A 14850-nucleotide genomic window follows, 5' to 3' on the forward strand; every position below is an offset into this window, starting at 1 on the left:
AAAGAAATAAATAATGAGAGAAAAATAAATGATCCAGGAGGAGAGTGCAATCCTCGAGTTAGGCTGATTCTTGCAGCATTTAAACCAAGGAATATAATTATAGAGTAACAGAAATGGAAGGTGAGTCGGGCTGGTTCTCGTAGCATTTCAAGCGAGGAATAATTATAGAGTAATAGAAATGGAAGGTGATGCATTGGAATAATTAGGACTATCAACGGGGTCGGGCTAACTCGAGTTTGGCTCGTTCGGCCTGAGAAAAAGCTCGATGAGCTTAACCTTTTAGTCAGTCAGTCTGAACTTGAATCTAAAAATTAGGTCCAAAATAAATGAGTCGAGTTTGGGTCTTATTAGATTCAAATCCGATATAGGCTCGACCCTTAAATTACCTATATATATAATGATATATATAATATTTATATTTTGATATTATATATAATTATATATTCAAATAAATTATTATTAAATACTAAATATATACAAAATACAAAAATATATTTGAAGACTGTTCTACTAGCTTTCTTGAAAGTCAATATTGGTAATGCATAACTGAAAATTTAACTTATTGTTTGAGTAATTTTTTGTGTTGACATAATATTGGTTGATTTCTTTTTGGTCTAGAAACACAAATCATCCAATATGTTTGGATTCAAGTCACAAACATACGAAGAAGTTCCAACCTTTGAAGATGTATTGACTTATGACCGCATGTTTTATTACTATTTTTCATGTATTTTGAACGAATTAGATATAAATATTGTTGAAAAGTTATTTGGTTTATGTACTTTTTAAGACCTATTACTTGTTCATGTTTAGTTTTAATGTTGTAGTCATGTAAATGTTAAATTAGTTTTATAACTCAACAGTTATAGTAATTATATTAAGAAAATTGAAGAGCAATAATAAGTGAATTTGGGTTAAACCCGAGTAAGACTCAAAACCTGAATATTTTGTGAATTGAGTATGATCATCATATATATTAACCCGAAACTCATGGTCCAAAATTCGAAAGTATTACAAATTAAATGAGTTAAGATTGAATTTATGAAAGCTTGATTCACATGACCCGATTAACTGGCCTAGAAATAACATCGATTAATAGCGCTGATTAACATGGGAATTAGTGGGTTAGTTAATAGTGCGAAACTAGCATGGAAAGAAGAGTGCAATGATAGTTAGTATATAAGGGTGGAAAATTTAGTAAAAAAGAGGTGGATGATACTGAATCTGGGAAGGATGTATTTGAAAAAACAAATAAGATTTAATTTGGTCGAGATTTAACACCAAACTTACTCAGACTTTTTATATCGAGAGATTTGTAGCGGTCGAGATTTAATTTGGTTGAGCTGTTTTGACACAAAATTTCATTTCTTTAATAAATCGGGTCTAACTCCTCGTATACAACTGGGTTCATTGCCAAAAGCCCATTGGTATGTTATGGGCTGGTCGAGCATTATTGGACTTTCCTAATAAGAGTTGGATAAGTCACATATGATAAAAATGGATCCAGAGTCACTCAAGTTAAATTTTTATGAACCACTGGTCATCTGGTCCAACGGTCATCTCCTTCTTTGGGGATGCTGGAGGTCAGGGGTTCAACCCCTGCCTCCCACAACTTGCCACTCTACGTGACTGGTCTTTGTCCCCGCGGGGTAGCTCGAGCGGTCCGCTCCCCCTCCTTAGGGTATGGCGACCTTCCTGGCTTGTCCAGGGTTCGAGTCCCGCTGTTAACGTGTTCGGTGTGAAGTGGGGCCTCCTCTCCCGGCCCGCAGGGGATTAGTCGGGCCCCGTAAGGATTGACCCGGACACCCCCGTGTCGACCAAAAAAAAAAAAAAAAAAATTAAATTTTTATGAATTCTTACAACATTTGGTTTAAACTTATATAATTTCAGCACAAACATGAATTTGTCAATTGACGAAACTAAGCGGGTGTAAAAAAAAAAAAAAAAAATCACAACTACATCAAAATTGTACGAATTTGTACCAAAAGTTGTAAGAATTATACTATCAACTGACTGGACAAACGTCAATTTGAGAGGCTGATCGGAGAAAAACTTGACTTGAGAGGCTGATCCGAGAAAAACACCAGAGCATTGCAGACTCTTTCTTCTTGAAAGACAAATTACAGACTTTTAAAAGTTCTTCGGTGAACATCAAGTTTTCAACCCTGATTGACTAAGGCTTTAGTACATAAAACCCTCTAAGTTCCAGTAGATTGTGATGGCCATATTTGGAAGATTCTACTGCAAACCAAGGAAATTTCGTGGGGTTGCTACTACAAAGTAAGAACTAGTGACCATGCCCATGCACGTTTTGGCTTTTATTCTGCAGGCAAGAAACTGAGAATCCACAGCATCTTCAACTGAGTTCTTTGTTACACCCTTCCAAATCCAGCATACACTGGAGCTCCAGCCAGTTCAATCGGTTACCTGATTATCATGAAAATTATATCACTTTTATATGGTGACCCATTAAAAGTTAACTGAAATTAGGAATTCTATGTAATACATATTTGCATTTGCAAGTTCCAAGTAAAGATTGGGTTCATAGTACCCTCCGGTCCTCATATTTGTAGTAAACGAATTGTGGTTCCCCAATCGCAAATGTTGGAATCGTTTGTGCAGCAGGTGGGTTCAGAAACGGGGCCCTGGAATTACCATGCTCTACATCACTATCAGTATCATAGTTGATTCTCTCGTCTGCATCCAGACTTTTGATGATTGTGGCAATCAAGATGGAGCAACCCTGTGGAATTCATGCAACATACAGATAGTGATTTGGAATGCAATACAGCAGATTCATTTCATGGAATAGTCTATAAGGAGCTTGAATAAATTTAAAATTTCAATCGCTAATCAACTACTCATTAAAATGGTTTCACTTTGCATCAAATTAAGAAAAGTCACTCGTGGCTTTGCAGTTAAGGTAATCTTGTTTCTTCTTTTTTTTTTCATTTTTTTCAATTCAATGTATAAGTGATTGAAGGAGATGGAAATGACATGACAAATACGAAAGTCGAAATTCCGTTATATATATATATAGAAAAATATACTGCAGCAGCAATTTGATATATATAAAATAAAAAAATAATTGAAAAATGTGTCAAGAGAATATTTAAACAAAGTTACGTTGGTATATAGTGTAAAAATAATAAGAATAAAATAATAAATTATATTAAAAGGGCAATAAAAAGAATTAGCAATATGCAATTGCTTGATTTTCCAAGTCAAGAAACCAAAGAAAGTACCTGAGCTAGAAATATCGAGAATGAAACCCATTGACATAATTGCATATTTGAACTCACAAAATCCTTGAAATCGTCGAATCTTCCTGATGGATCATCCGGTAGATCCTATCATAGCACCAATAGCAGGTGATGAAACCCAAACAATTACGTTAGAATATTTGCAGACACAAAAAGTTAAGGTCTTTTGACATCTAATTTTACCTCTTCCCAGTCTGAGTTGAGCAGAACATCTGCTAGCAATGCTGTGTCCAATATGAGAAGCACGAAGACAACGAAAGAGTACTGTGTTGTGATTAAGGTCAACAAATTTCAAAGCCATGCAGCCCAATTATAACTCTGGAGATTTATTTGTGACAAGGATACGCAGCTGAGGCACCAGGAATTGGCAGTACCTGCTGCCATATGACCAAGGAATGTGATTGCACACAAAGCAATGCCAACACCAACAAAAGCATGAATCAACCTGCATAGAATGCAAGTTACACAAGAAGAAATACTGGATTCAAAAGGAAATGACTCGACTCAAACTGTCAAAGCAATTGCCTTTGGTGAATAGAAACGAGCTTTTCCTGCTAAAATTGACAAAGCAAAAGCTGTTGTTCAAGAAGATATTAATTTGGACTTTGCAGTTAATTCTCGTGATGACCATGCAAATATTTAGCATGATTATATGATTCATATTGTGTTCAGGAGATTTAATCACATAACAATCAATAAAACATCCACAATGAGATAATTAACCATTAATTGCCTACTGGCACATAAACAAAAAAAAAGGGAACTTTTTAAGATAGTGAAGGCTAAGAGCTTGTAGGTAAGATAAACCAAGAATGAAGTAAAACGAAGGAACTTTGCTCTAGTGTCATAGAAAATATATAGAAAGAGATAGCAACATAAAATTGATCTGCTGAGAAAAATAAATCATACTTCTTAAGCATAAACTTACCATGGCGAAGCAAAATCATAATCGTCATCATCATCAGATTAACTTACCATGGCAAGGCAAACTTACCTGACCTAGGATCCTAACATTATTACTGAATATATAAACAAAAAAGGAACTTTTTGTGCAAGATTGTGAAGACTACTAGCTTGTAGTTAAAATAACCCTAGTGAAAATTAACAAGAAAGAACTTTGCGTTAATTGAACAATATTTAAAACGAGATAGTTCAACTTCTATTACTGCAGTTATTGTGTATCTTGTCATAGAAAAAGAGCTTTGTTCAGCTCTGATCTTGAAGAAGAGCTTACATAGGTAAGGTGATCCCAAGATAACATCAAGGAGCTTTATAAGAAGCTTTATATATAGGAGTATCTAATAAAGTAACCCTAAGCTACGCAAATGGGAACTCTGCCACGAGTTTCACTGCCAAATGACTAAGAATATCTTAAACATGATAGGCAATCAGGTGGTATAAAAGACTAGCTAGGTTAGACTCCAAGAATAGCGACTTCTGTGTTTCAAAATTGGAATAAGTTAAAAGATTATACTTACCATGGCAAAGCATAAGCATCATCATCATCATCAGCAACGGATGAGCTGTAGTCGATGTCTCGCTCCCAAACTCTAATCATCCAGATACCATATATGATCATTGCAATGCCCAACAAACCCATTGCTGCATTCAACACTTTTAGGGTTACTTGCAGGCATCTCTTCATAGCTCTCGCCATTTTCAAACTAGCTAAGTAGAAATTAAGCTTGTTTAAATCTTTACAGCCTATCACTTGCTGAAAATATATGTACAAGACTTGCAAATTGCATAAGACCTTAAAAGTGGTTCTAGGTTTTAGTAGTTAGGCCTTGATTAACTGAAGATGGCTCGAGACTTCTGCTGTTCAGAGTTTGGACCAGCGGCATTTATCCTCAATTATTCTTCTACTTTCTTAGGACTCGTTTGGTTCAAATTTCAAAATCACTATCACAATAGGTACAATGTATTGAGGGATAACAATAGATTTGATAAAAATGCATAGGGTGATTGGTAACTTTACAATAATGTGTTTTAATAATAAACAAACGAAATGCCACTCTGTAGTAGTTAATCATGAAACCCATTAACAGATTCTGATTGACTTAAAATAAATATTATATATGGATATGATTGAAATTGATACCCATTCCTTATCTTAAAACCTATTTACCAAACACCTCCTTAGTTTTGAAGTGCTGCAGTTATGTGGATTTTACAAGGAAAGGCTATTGTTGCAAGCTTGTACTGGATTAAACTCCATGAGCTACAGCAGTTGGCAACAAAAATGATGCATGCAATCAAAGGAAGGAAATTTCCACGTTGCAACAAAAATGATGCAATGGAAGGAAGGAAATTTCCATGAAACATCCCATGCTTTTTGTACTTGCGTTCAATGACATTGAAGACTAGGTGTATCTGATAAAACTGAATTCTAAATTCAGTAAACTATATAAGATTGTTAAGTATTAAATCTAATACATTTTAATGTATATCATACTAATTAATAAGCGAATAGTTTATCACTTATTTTTTTAAAAAAATTTAGTATCATTTTACTAATTTACATGTTCTATTTTTGGTTATCAAACGTGTTTGAACATATCAAGATCGAATTATATTATCAAAAAGGACAAACCTAGATATTTGTCCTTTTTGTTTGTGTCTGCTCTTGACGTATTCATTATCCCACACCACCCCATCACCCAGCCTCCGGCTTCGTCCAAGTTAGTTTGTGATCAATATTAGCTTGATTTTTGCCAAATTTCCAGCCCCAAAAGAGAGAGAAGAGAGGAAGAGAACGTAGGTGAACATCTTTATAGAAGGAATGGATTGACTCAAATTTTGAGCTCAACCAATGGTTTCACAAAAAATCTAAAACTTTACTAGGAGAGGTGAAAAGTTTTAAACCCGAATTTTAGTTAGTTGTTTTGGTGCCAGCCACCATTAGTGGGTAAGCACAATTTCGAGCCTTAAATGGTGTGTCCCAACCTTGCCGCACGATATTTGTAATTGGTAATAAGTCCAAAAATGTTCAATTTTCTAAATCTCATAGACATGGCATAAGCCCAGACAGTCATCTGATGCTGTGGTGTAGTGGTTATCACGTTAGTCTTACACACTAAAGGTCCCCAGTTCGATCCTGGGCAGCATCACGTTGCAGCCATGTTATTGCGTACTAACAAAATTGATGGATGAAATTGTTTTGTACTAAAATAGACTTATGCTTTCCAATACTCTCACATTGGCAACATCATTCATTATTCTCACAAAATTGATGGATGAAATTGTTTTGTACTAAAATAGACTTATGCTTTCCAATACTCTCACATTGGCAACATCATTCATTATTCTCACTCCTATCGTTGTTGTTATTGTTGTGTGTGTGTCTACGTGTAGGATGAAATTGGCGGCATTGTGGAGAAGGATTTACCATGTTATTGCGTACTAACAAAATTGACGGTTGAAATTGTTTTGTGCTAAAATAGACTTATGCTTTCGAATACTCTCACCTTGGCAACATCATTCATTATTCTCACTCCTATCGTTGTTGTTATTGTTGTGTGTGTGTCTACGTGTAGGATGAAATTGGCGGCATTGTGGAGAAGGATTTGAGTTTTGATGTTGAGGAGAGGGATTTGAAACAAACTGAGACTTGTCACATATTTCTTCTCCATTTACATAATAGTGCACTTAGACAATGCAACGATAAATTGAAATTTTTTTCATTTTAACAAGGAAAGGATGGAATGGACCAACATTGACAAATTGAATGTCAACCTACTCAAAGATAAGAATTTCTGAATCCTAATTATAAAATCCACTCTTTTATACATAAACCCATATGCAAATTAATCGTATCGTTGCTTTGTTCCATCGTCAGATGAGCGGAGTTCATAACTGGCCTTTTAGAATGCAAAGAAATGTCAAGACATTTCAAACAGAAGGTATGCCAAAGCTATTGCAATTCTCCTTGTTCACAGAAGCATAAACCGGTAAACATACATCTAAACGGACTCAAAGTTGATGCAGTGCGCCATCAAGAACAAATTCAGCTGTGCAGTCTTCAAAAAAGTTCTCGCAGCAAAATTCTATTTATCAAGCTTTTGGGCTATCATATTAGAAATGGAAAAAAGGAATATAACATGCTTTAGCTGCATCAATTTGTGGCTATATCAATTAACAAAAGTTGCTCATGTATGCTAACAATTATCCAAGAAGGCCTATACATAAGGCACCTAAGCTGCAAGAATGACGAGGTTTACATGTTATACATGTAATTGTACATCCTTTACCCATGGGAAAGACTCATATTTCACCCATTAAGGTATGATGTAAACCCTCAGCAAGAAATTTGAGTGACTCGATCTATGACTGCGGTTATATATTTGCTCAAATAGGCCATAAAAACTTTTAACAAACTAGATAATGCTCCTGTGTTGAGGAAAGGAGTCTAAAGTGCCCTAAGCTACAGAATAACTAGCTAAATCTTGGAATTGGCTTATGCAGAAGTGGAGGGTACGTCATTAATGGTGGGTGTACTGGAGTCAGGAGATGGTCTGGATTCGACAGGGGGTGGAGTAGGTTTCTCCTCAGGAGGAGGCTTGGATGGCCTGTTTGGATGAACTTGACTAACTTGTTGAGGAGGGATATCAAACTGCACACAACAAAAGCAATTTCATCAGGATGATAGGAAACATCTACAATAACAAGTAATTAAGATCCATAACAGAAATTGTGTTCACAGGCGACATTAACATGATTGTGAACAGAATACACTCGGACTAACATAAAAATACATCTTGGTCTATGTGAACTGATGTCTTTGCTTTTGATAGTGCTCGTTTCCCTAACTATCCTCTCTTTTCAACATAGCAAGGGGAGTGGGGAAGCCTTGAGCATTCATCCATATACCAGGGCAGATGCCTCTTCAATTGAATTACCCTTTTATAGTGAAGATACATACAGGTCTGACATCCTTTCCCTACAGGTGGGGAGGATAGGGCTGGAAAGGAGTGCCATATCATCCTTTCAGCTCTGTAACATAATTTTCTGATTATAGACGTCCCAATTCAGAAAACCATAACATATCAATAAATACTCCAGCCATAAGCAAATTTTTCTTGTATCAATTCTTTTCGTTTCACATGAAGCAATTAAATAGACAATCCTCTGCATATTCCAAAAGCTTTTGTTACCAGCATGCTAAAATGTTGCATTTTCATTTTGTCTTACTTATAACCAAGAGCCATCAATCAACCTACATATTGTAGATCTTCCATGGAAAAAAAATCTGCAGTTCCCCCACATTCCTATCTTGTATCAAAAAACTTAGCATAAAAGAATACAACTTTATGGTCAGGAAATGAGACCGACCTTGTATCCGCAGCCAGCTATACAAGCGTGAAAACATTCCTGTACGAAAAAAAGGTAATAAAACTATAACATAGGAATAAACAGAACCAGATCACTTGCTCAAATGGAAAAAGGAAAAGGGGGCATTAAAATAATCATGGTGTTTTTTTCTTCCTATGTAAATGTATTACCAAAGAACCATATCTAGATCTTTTTTCCCAACAGAAAATGACCAAATACTACTAGTGCAACATGCCCAATGAAAATATCAAACACCGAAAAAAAAAGTATAACTCCATTTCTTTCTACCTTGCAGTTAGTTTTCAAACATGCCGCGGTTTTCATGTTTTATCTTGTCTTGGACAACTTCAGCGTCAATGCTAAGGAACTCCAATGAATTATTGATCAACCCTAATTGCTACATGGAAGTCATCCCTAGAAGAAAATTTTGAGGAGAGAAATGAAGATCGTTCCTTCTCAACATACTGACTGCTGAGGAAGTCTGCAAAAAATTTTGCAACACCCTCTAAAACTTCCGTTCTTTATCACAAAGCATGATCCTAGCTAGCTGCATTTTTTCTTGATAGAACTTATCATTTTTCAACAAGACATTGGCACTTCTTGTCAACTAATTAGAAATATTAGACAATATCTTCAGAGTCAGAAACTGGCAAAATTTTCAGACTTATGTAAAGAGGTTGAATTCATAATTTTAAATCTCCAAACCACTGGAAACAGTGAGTGGAAACAACAACGAAATAGTAAAACATGAGGAAAAATGATGGGCAGTGGATAGTGCAGTATAATAGACTGTGAGCACTACCATTAATAACCAAATGTTGTAATAATAGATGAAATAGCAAAAACCTCTGAGTAGCTGGCAGCACCAGGAGAACGGTCAATGTAAGCACTCCACTGGTGATCCTTGAAAACTGGGTCTTTATAGCATATCTCATCACATTCTCCCATACCTGAGGATTAAGTGTCTATTGTATCATCTCGTTTAATCCCAGTATGGTTTATGAATGAGAATATCATCACCACAGACATAACTAATCAAATACATTCTTGAAAAATTAATATCCAATATCAAGCCAAAGCAGTATATTAAAGGGAAAAAGGTCACCATATAGCATGTTAGATAAGAAATACACATCACAGAACATGGACTTTTGCACAAAAAACAAATAATGTCAACTGTGTCAGCCACACAAAAAAAAATTTTTTTTGTACATAAGCACCAGTTCACGTCCAAAGACACTAAAAGACAGCGTTTCAAGCATCAATAGACAGACAAGGGCAACTTTCTGCATTTCTTGCAGATATTTTGCAACCAGCTCAAGCCATTTCCAAGCAACAATCTTGACATTCTCAAAGCATTTCATCTTTACCTAAGGCATAGGCACCTAATCCAGTCAACTTAAATGAAAAACAAATGCCAGGCCACAATTCCAGTTGGAGAATGAGAGTATTTAACTAAACATACTTGAGTACTCACAAATTGAGAAGATCAATACAAGGTGGGTGCCACATGAGATGCTAACCTTGCCAACAAGAGACAAGGAACCAAACTCTCAGGTGCAATCACTAATTTCCAGAATCAAATTATTACCACTTATCTACTTACCAAAAAAGACTACTTCAACAGAAGGTAAGACTAACTTCAAGTTTCAGGTTTCATCTGTTCCCTTCCCCAAAACTATATTAAGGGGTACACATGTGGCAACTTATGATGCATAAGAGTGCTTTAAGAATGTGTAATGAGGAGCTTGATATGTTGAATAAAAGGATCCAGCATTTGGTTCAATTATGCTATAGGTATATACACAAGCGGAGTACCATATGATGCATAAGTTAACAGATAACATCAAAAAAACTTGACATTCTAAAATTACCACAACAGACCCCCAACAATTTATTTATTTATTTTTATTATTATTATTATTTTTTAGGGTAAGTAAGAGGTCTCGAACCCGGGACCTCTCATTTACACTCCCTCCCCCCATATCACCCAACCCATCCCTCCCCCTGACCAACAATTGAGTTAAATTTTCCTGGGTAATGCAACAAGACTCAGCATAAAGATCTCATTTCCATATTTAGACAACATGCAACAATGGTCAACTGAAGTTTTCAAAGAAGGTTATTAAAAAAGAAAGGTGATGCGGATTAAAGTTTGCAACTTACACTCCTCCCACGTGTCGCCATCTGAATCACACCCTTTTTTGCAAAATACTCTCCCTACATAAATTCAGTTAACTGTTAATTGGAATTACTGGATAAATAAACAAAAGAAATTAAGCATAGCTCTTCATTTTCATAATATGATAAGATCAGACATAACTGTAACAACCAACAAGAGATAATACCTTGCTAAAGAAAGCCACCCACATACAAACAAGACTACATGTAACTAATGAACAACTAATCAAAGTTTTGACTTGAAAATGACTAACAAATCAAAGTCCTTTGCTCTTTCACCTGATTTATAGCATTAACACAATGAACATGTCCATTGTATGTTTGACCTTCTAGACAAAATCATCTCAAAGTCAAAATTTGATTGTTGAAGCTCATATCATTTTGGACGAAACAAACCTGTAAACCTACAGTTCTAAACACTGAATACATTAAATTATAAAATGGGATACTAACAACAAAGTGCAACAGTTAAATTGCATTAAAATATTCATACAAAACTAACATCACGTTTGTATATGAAAAGAGTGGCACAATCTCATATTCAGTATGTGTATAACCAGTAAAGAGTTGTCTTATGTGCAAACACTTGTTGAGCTCACAGCCTACCTCTTTAATCGGCATCATCAACAGCTCATCTGGAAGAATATTTATTATTATATAAACAAAACATTGAATTCTCCTTTGTGCCACTTAAAGCCTGAACAGCCACTAGAAAAGCAAAAGCAAAGCTATGTGGGAGTAACTAGTAATGAATGATATGAATGCCATCAAAGTATCAACCAAACAAAGATATCACAGTATAAATATGTTTGGAAAAAACTGCTTTTGATTAAGCTATTGATTCTCTCAGACTAGTTGAGGACCCTAGAAAGTGATAGGCACAAGTTTTTGCCTTGTTGAGACAGATATATGTAGAACTATAGGTTTGACTTAAAGAATTCTTTGTTTATTGTTCATTTTCATTTTTTTGTGTTTTTCACCTGAAGGGGGGTTTGGTCACCTTTTCTCCAGAGAACTAACTGGAAATTTTGTTTGAAAGTCAGAAATGATCATTTCATGCTCCTAGAGCTGAGCTTGGCAGCTTCATAAGCTAAACATTCCTTTGGAACTTGTTGTCTTAAATCACACTGGAACTAACTCTCCAGAAGTTGTGATCAAAGTTTTATCTCTAAATTTAGAATGGAGCACATAGTATGTCTGTAAGAAGAAGTTAGTTTCACAAATAAGTCCAGCATTGCACTGTGTCCCTTCTTCATTTGGATCCAAATAATATCTTACAGTCATATTGCATATTTCATAAATCTTTAACAGTTGAAACCACATTGTGCATTATTTCAAAAACACATGAATAGGAATCAAGTTGAAAACTATCCCACCTAAAGCTGAGTAGCTCTAAGCATGCACTTGTTTTAGACCGCATGAAGAAAGCTTCTTCCACCATAAGGGAAAAGGAAATAGAAACACAAAGAGAGGCACATGTCACACAGTTTACTTTCATCATCAGATGACACTGTTTAACATCCAAATTCAGCATAACATTGCTGCGACAACCTCAAGTCCTCCACCCACAACTTATGCAAAGAAACTTCAAAATCTTGACAATTCTACCATCTTTGAGAAAATCTTCAAACATTTGTATATATTAACACTTCAACATATAATGCTGCAGAAAAATTGGAAATAAGCCAAAGTAACATAAACTAACAACAATCGTCAAAATGCGCGACCAGGCACCGGCCCAAATATTAGACTTATCAACGTTATCTGACGAGTGACCACAATCCTATTATAGCATATAATCCGCATAAAACTTAAACTCTCACACAGTCTCTCGTACATTCCCTCCGAACAAGAATATATGCACCATTTCCAACTAATTCCTCGCAAAGAAAACTAAGAAAAGAACCATCAAAATTCACATATTCAATATTTAATTTGTAGTATATCTTACAGGCAATCAAGACTATTTCACATTTCATTGAACCAAAATGAACTGACCAAAAAGAAAATTTTCACCACATAACAAACCTAATTCATGAGAGACATAAACTTCAGAAATCAACGTACAAAATCAATCAGACTTCAAATTCAAACGAGAAAAAAAAAGGAAAAAAGAGGGACAGAGTAAATTACAGGGAATTTGCATGAGAGCTGCAAATTTATGGGTGCATTGATTGTTACAAGGCGGCGTCCATTGCTGTGGAATCATTTTTTCCATCTTTTCAGGTTTTTTCCTTCCTCTGCAATGATGAGAAAATGATGATCGACGACCGTTACCAACGAGGGGACGGAGATGAACATTTTTTGGGGGAAAGTACAGTACACACTCTTACAGAGACGAGGGCAGTATGGTCATTGAACTGAGATGTCCGAATAGACCGGCGTTTGGGCCTGTGGATGGAATTAGTCTTTGTAGATAATTGGTACTGTTCCCAGGCCCGTCATTATCCAGCAAAATTCTCCGACTTTGGATTTTACTTTCGAAGAAATCACCTTCAGAAGAGTGGGCCTTCAACCCAGTCTAGGCTGTGACGTAGTACTAAAATTTGAGGGTCAAAAAATTACTTGAATTCTATTTCCAGCTTGATTTAATCCAATGACTCAAGAACCAACGTAGATTTTGGATATGTATATATATATATATATATATTTTACATTTTTTCTTTTAGTGTAAGCGGGAGGACTCGAACCCAAGACCTCTTGCTTACACTCCCTCCCCCCATACCACCCAACCCAACCCTCCCCGTAGATTTTGGATATATGGTTTCTGTTAATTACAAATTTGTAATTTCTTGTATATGTTTAACCTGACATAAGCGCGGTGATGTAGATCAAATTGTACTAAATAATTATCAGTAATTTTGTTCTAGAGCAAAACTTAAGTTCCGACATATATAGTTTTTAAGCTTCAAATTGATGATGTTCGCTACTAAAGAACTCCTCTATTACTTGACTTAACTAGATTTTCCAATGACTCAAGAGCCAAAAATGTTTAAGTTTCAAATTGAGTCTACTTGACTCACAATCATTTTAGTTGTCATTTGAGTACTTCTATTAAGAAATTTTTTTTTAAGTGGGAGGCAGTAAATCCAAAACCTTTTCCTTAACCCTTACAATCTCTCCCACTTTACCATCGACCCCAACCGTGCTTGAATATTTTTGCTTTTTTATTAAGAGTTACTTCTTTAGAAGGAGAAAAAAAAAAGAACTTTCTTCTCATTTTTTATTTTAATTAAAAAATTTCTTGTTAATGCGTGCCCCGTTGGATAATATTTCTAGCTCTACTGCCTCCATTAACCCAAAAAAAAAAGGACTACGCAGTTAAAAAATATGTCTATTCATCTTATCGGTAGCTAACGAGTGCCAAAAAAAGAGGAGTGGTGGGGTTTAAATTATGGTGCATTGGTGTGTAAAATTACATGTGAAGAAAACGTTCCCATATTTGATAGAGAAGAAATGAATGAACCAGAGACTACAGTGTTAGGGAAGTGAACTATTTTTACTGTTCTACAGAAGAAGGAAGAAGCTACTAACCAGCCCGGCGAAGCCCAACATTAAAGAATAAAAGAGTATTCCATCGTCTGTTTTGTTGAATTTTTTTTTTATTTTAGGCTTTTCAAAGTGGAAGCAGCTTTTTCCATCGTCTGTTGTGTTGATTTTTTTTTTATTTTTTTTTATTTTAGGCATTTCAAGGTGGAAACAGCTTTTCCCAGCGAGTTCCAACTTGGAAGAATATTCAAAGCAGGGCTGCTGATTCATGAACCATTGCATCGCCGCCAAAGTTTAAAAAATGAACGAATCACGGAAAAAGATTCGTGAATCTACTGAGATTCCACAACTCCACGGGGACCACAGAATCGTCGGGCCGCCCGCTCACTGGAGCACTTTGGCCGATAGCTGTCGCTGTATGGGAAAATTCTTATGGTACCCTTAGAGGCTAGAGCGGATCCTCCTAAAACAATAATAATAGTAGCCAATAAATGGAAAAATAATTGGTAGTAGTCTCTATAAAAGAAGAAATGAATGGTTAGTAGCTAAGTTTGAGATTACAAAAACTAAAACTAGAGGTTTTGGA

General features: G+C 35.5%; 2 protein-coding genes and 1 non-coding gene across 3 annotated transcripts; 1 reads left to right on the forward strand and 2 right to left on the reverse strand.

Annotated features, from left to right (window-relative positions):
* Positions 1–2043: 2043 nt before the first annotated feature.
* Positions 2044–5092, reverse strand: LOC113761637 (tetraspanin-19-like). The gene is made up of 6 exons (XM_027304709.1): positions 4742–5092; positions 3609–3708; positions 3447–3527; positions 3246–3350; positions 2552–2743; positions 2044–2427 (listed from the first exon to the last, which is right to left on the reverse strand). Exons 1-6 carry the CDS (start codon positions 4918–4920, stop codon positions 2416–2418), a joined length of 669 nt encoding a protein of 222 aa, XP_027160510.1. The 5' UTR covers positions 4921–5092; the 3' UTR covers positions 2044–2415.
* Positions 5093–6300: 1208 nt separating this feature from the next.
* Positions 6301–6373, forward strand: TRNAV-UAC. Its single transcript has one exon. It is a non-coding gene; the product is annotated as a tRNA-Val (tRNA).
* Positions 6374–7377: 1004 nt separating this feature from the next.
* Positions 7378–13120, reverse strand: LOC113762959. The gene is made up of 5 exons (XM_027306618.1): positions 12909–13120; positions 10761–10814; positions 9441–9544; positions 8595–8633; positions 7378–7875 (listed from the first exon to the last, which is right to left on the reverse strand). Exons 1-5 carry the CDS (start codon positions 12991–12993, stop codon positions 7720–7722), a joined length of 438 nt encoding a protein of 145 aa, XP_027162419.1. The 5' UTR covers positions 12994–13120; the 3' UTR covers positions 7378–7719.
* Between the last annotated feature and the right edge of the window lie 1730 nt (positions 13121–14850).

The sequence above is a fragment of the Coffea eugenioides genome, chromosome 2 (genome assembly GCF_003713205.1).
Source record: "Coffea eugenioides isolate CCC68of chromosome 2, Ceug_1.0, whole genome shotgun sequence".
In the NCBI taxonomy this organism is placed as follows: Eukaryota; Viridiplantae; Streptophyta; class Magnoliopsida; order Gentianales; family Rubiaceae; genus Coffea; species Coffea eugenioides.

Excerpts from the sequence above, each read along its gene's own strand:
- LOC113761637 (XM_027304709.1), bottom strand. The coding sequence starts at position 4,920 with ATGGCGAGAGCTATGAAGAGATGCCTGCAAGTAACCCTAAAAGTGTTG. Across the intron at positions 3,709-4,741 it reads GATGCTTATGCTTTGCCATG|GTTGATTCATGCTTTTGTTG; the intron begins GTAAGTATAATC and ends CATTCTATGCAG. Across the intron at positions 2,744-3,245 it reads TCTCGATATTTCTAGCTCAG|GGTTGCTCCATCTTGATTGC; the intron begins GTACTTTCTTTG and ends TGAATTCCACAG.
- LOC113762959 (XM_027306618.1), bottom strand. The coding sequence starts at position 12,993 with ATGGAAAAAATGATTCCACAGCAATGGACGCCGCCTTGTAACAATCAA. Across the intron at positions 10,815-12,908 it reads AGCTCTCATGCAAATTCCCT|GGAGAGTATTTTGCAAAAAA; the intron begins GTAATTTACTCT and ends GAATTTATGTAG. Across the intron at positions 8,634-9,440 it reads GTGCTGCCAGCTACTCAGAG|GAATGTTTTCACGCTTGTAT; the intron begins GTTTTTGCTATT and ends TTTTTCGTACAG.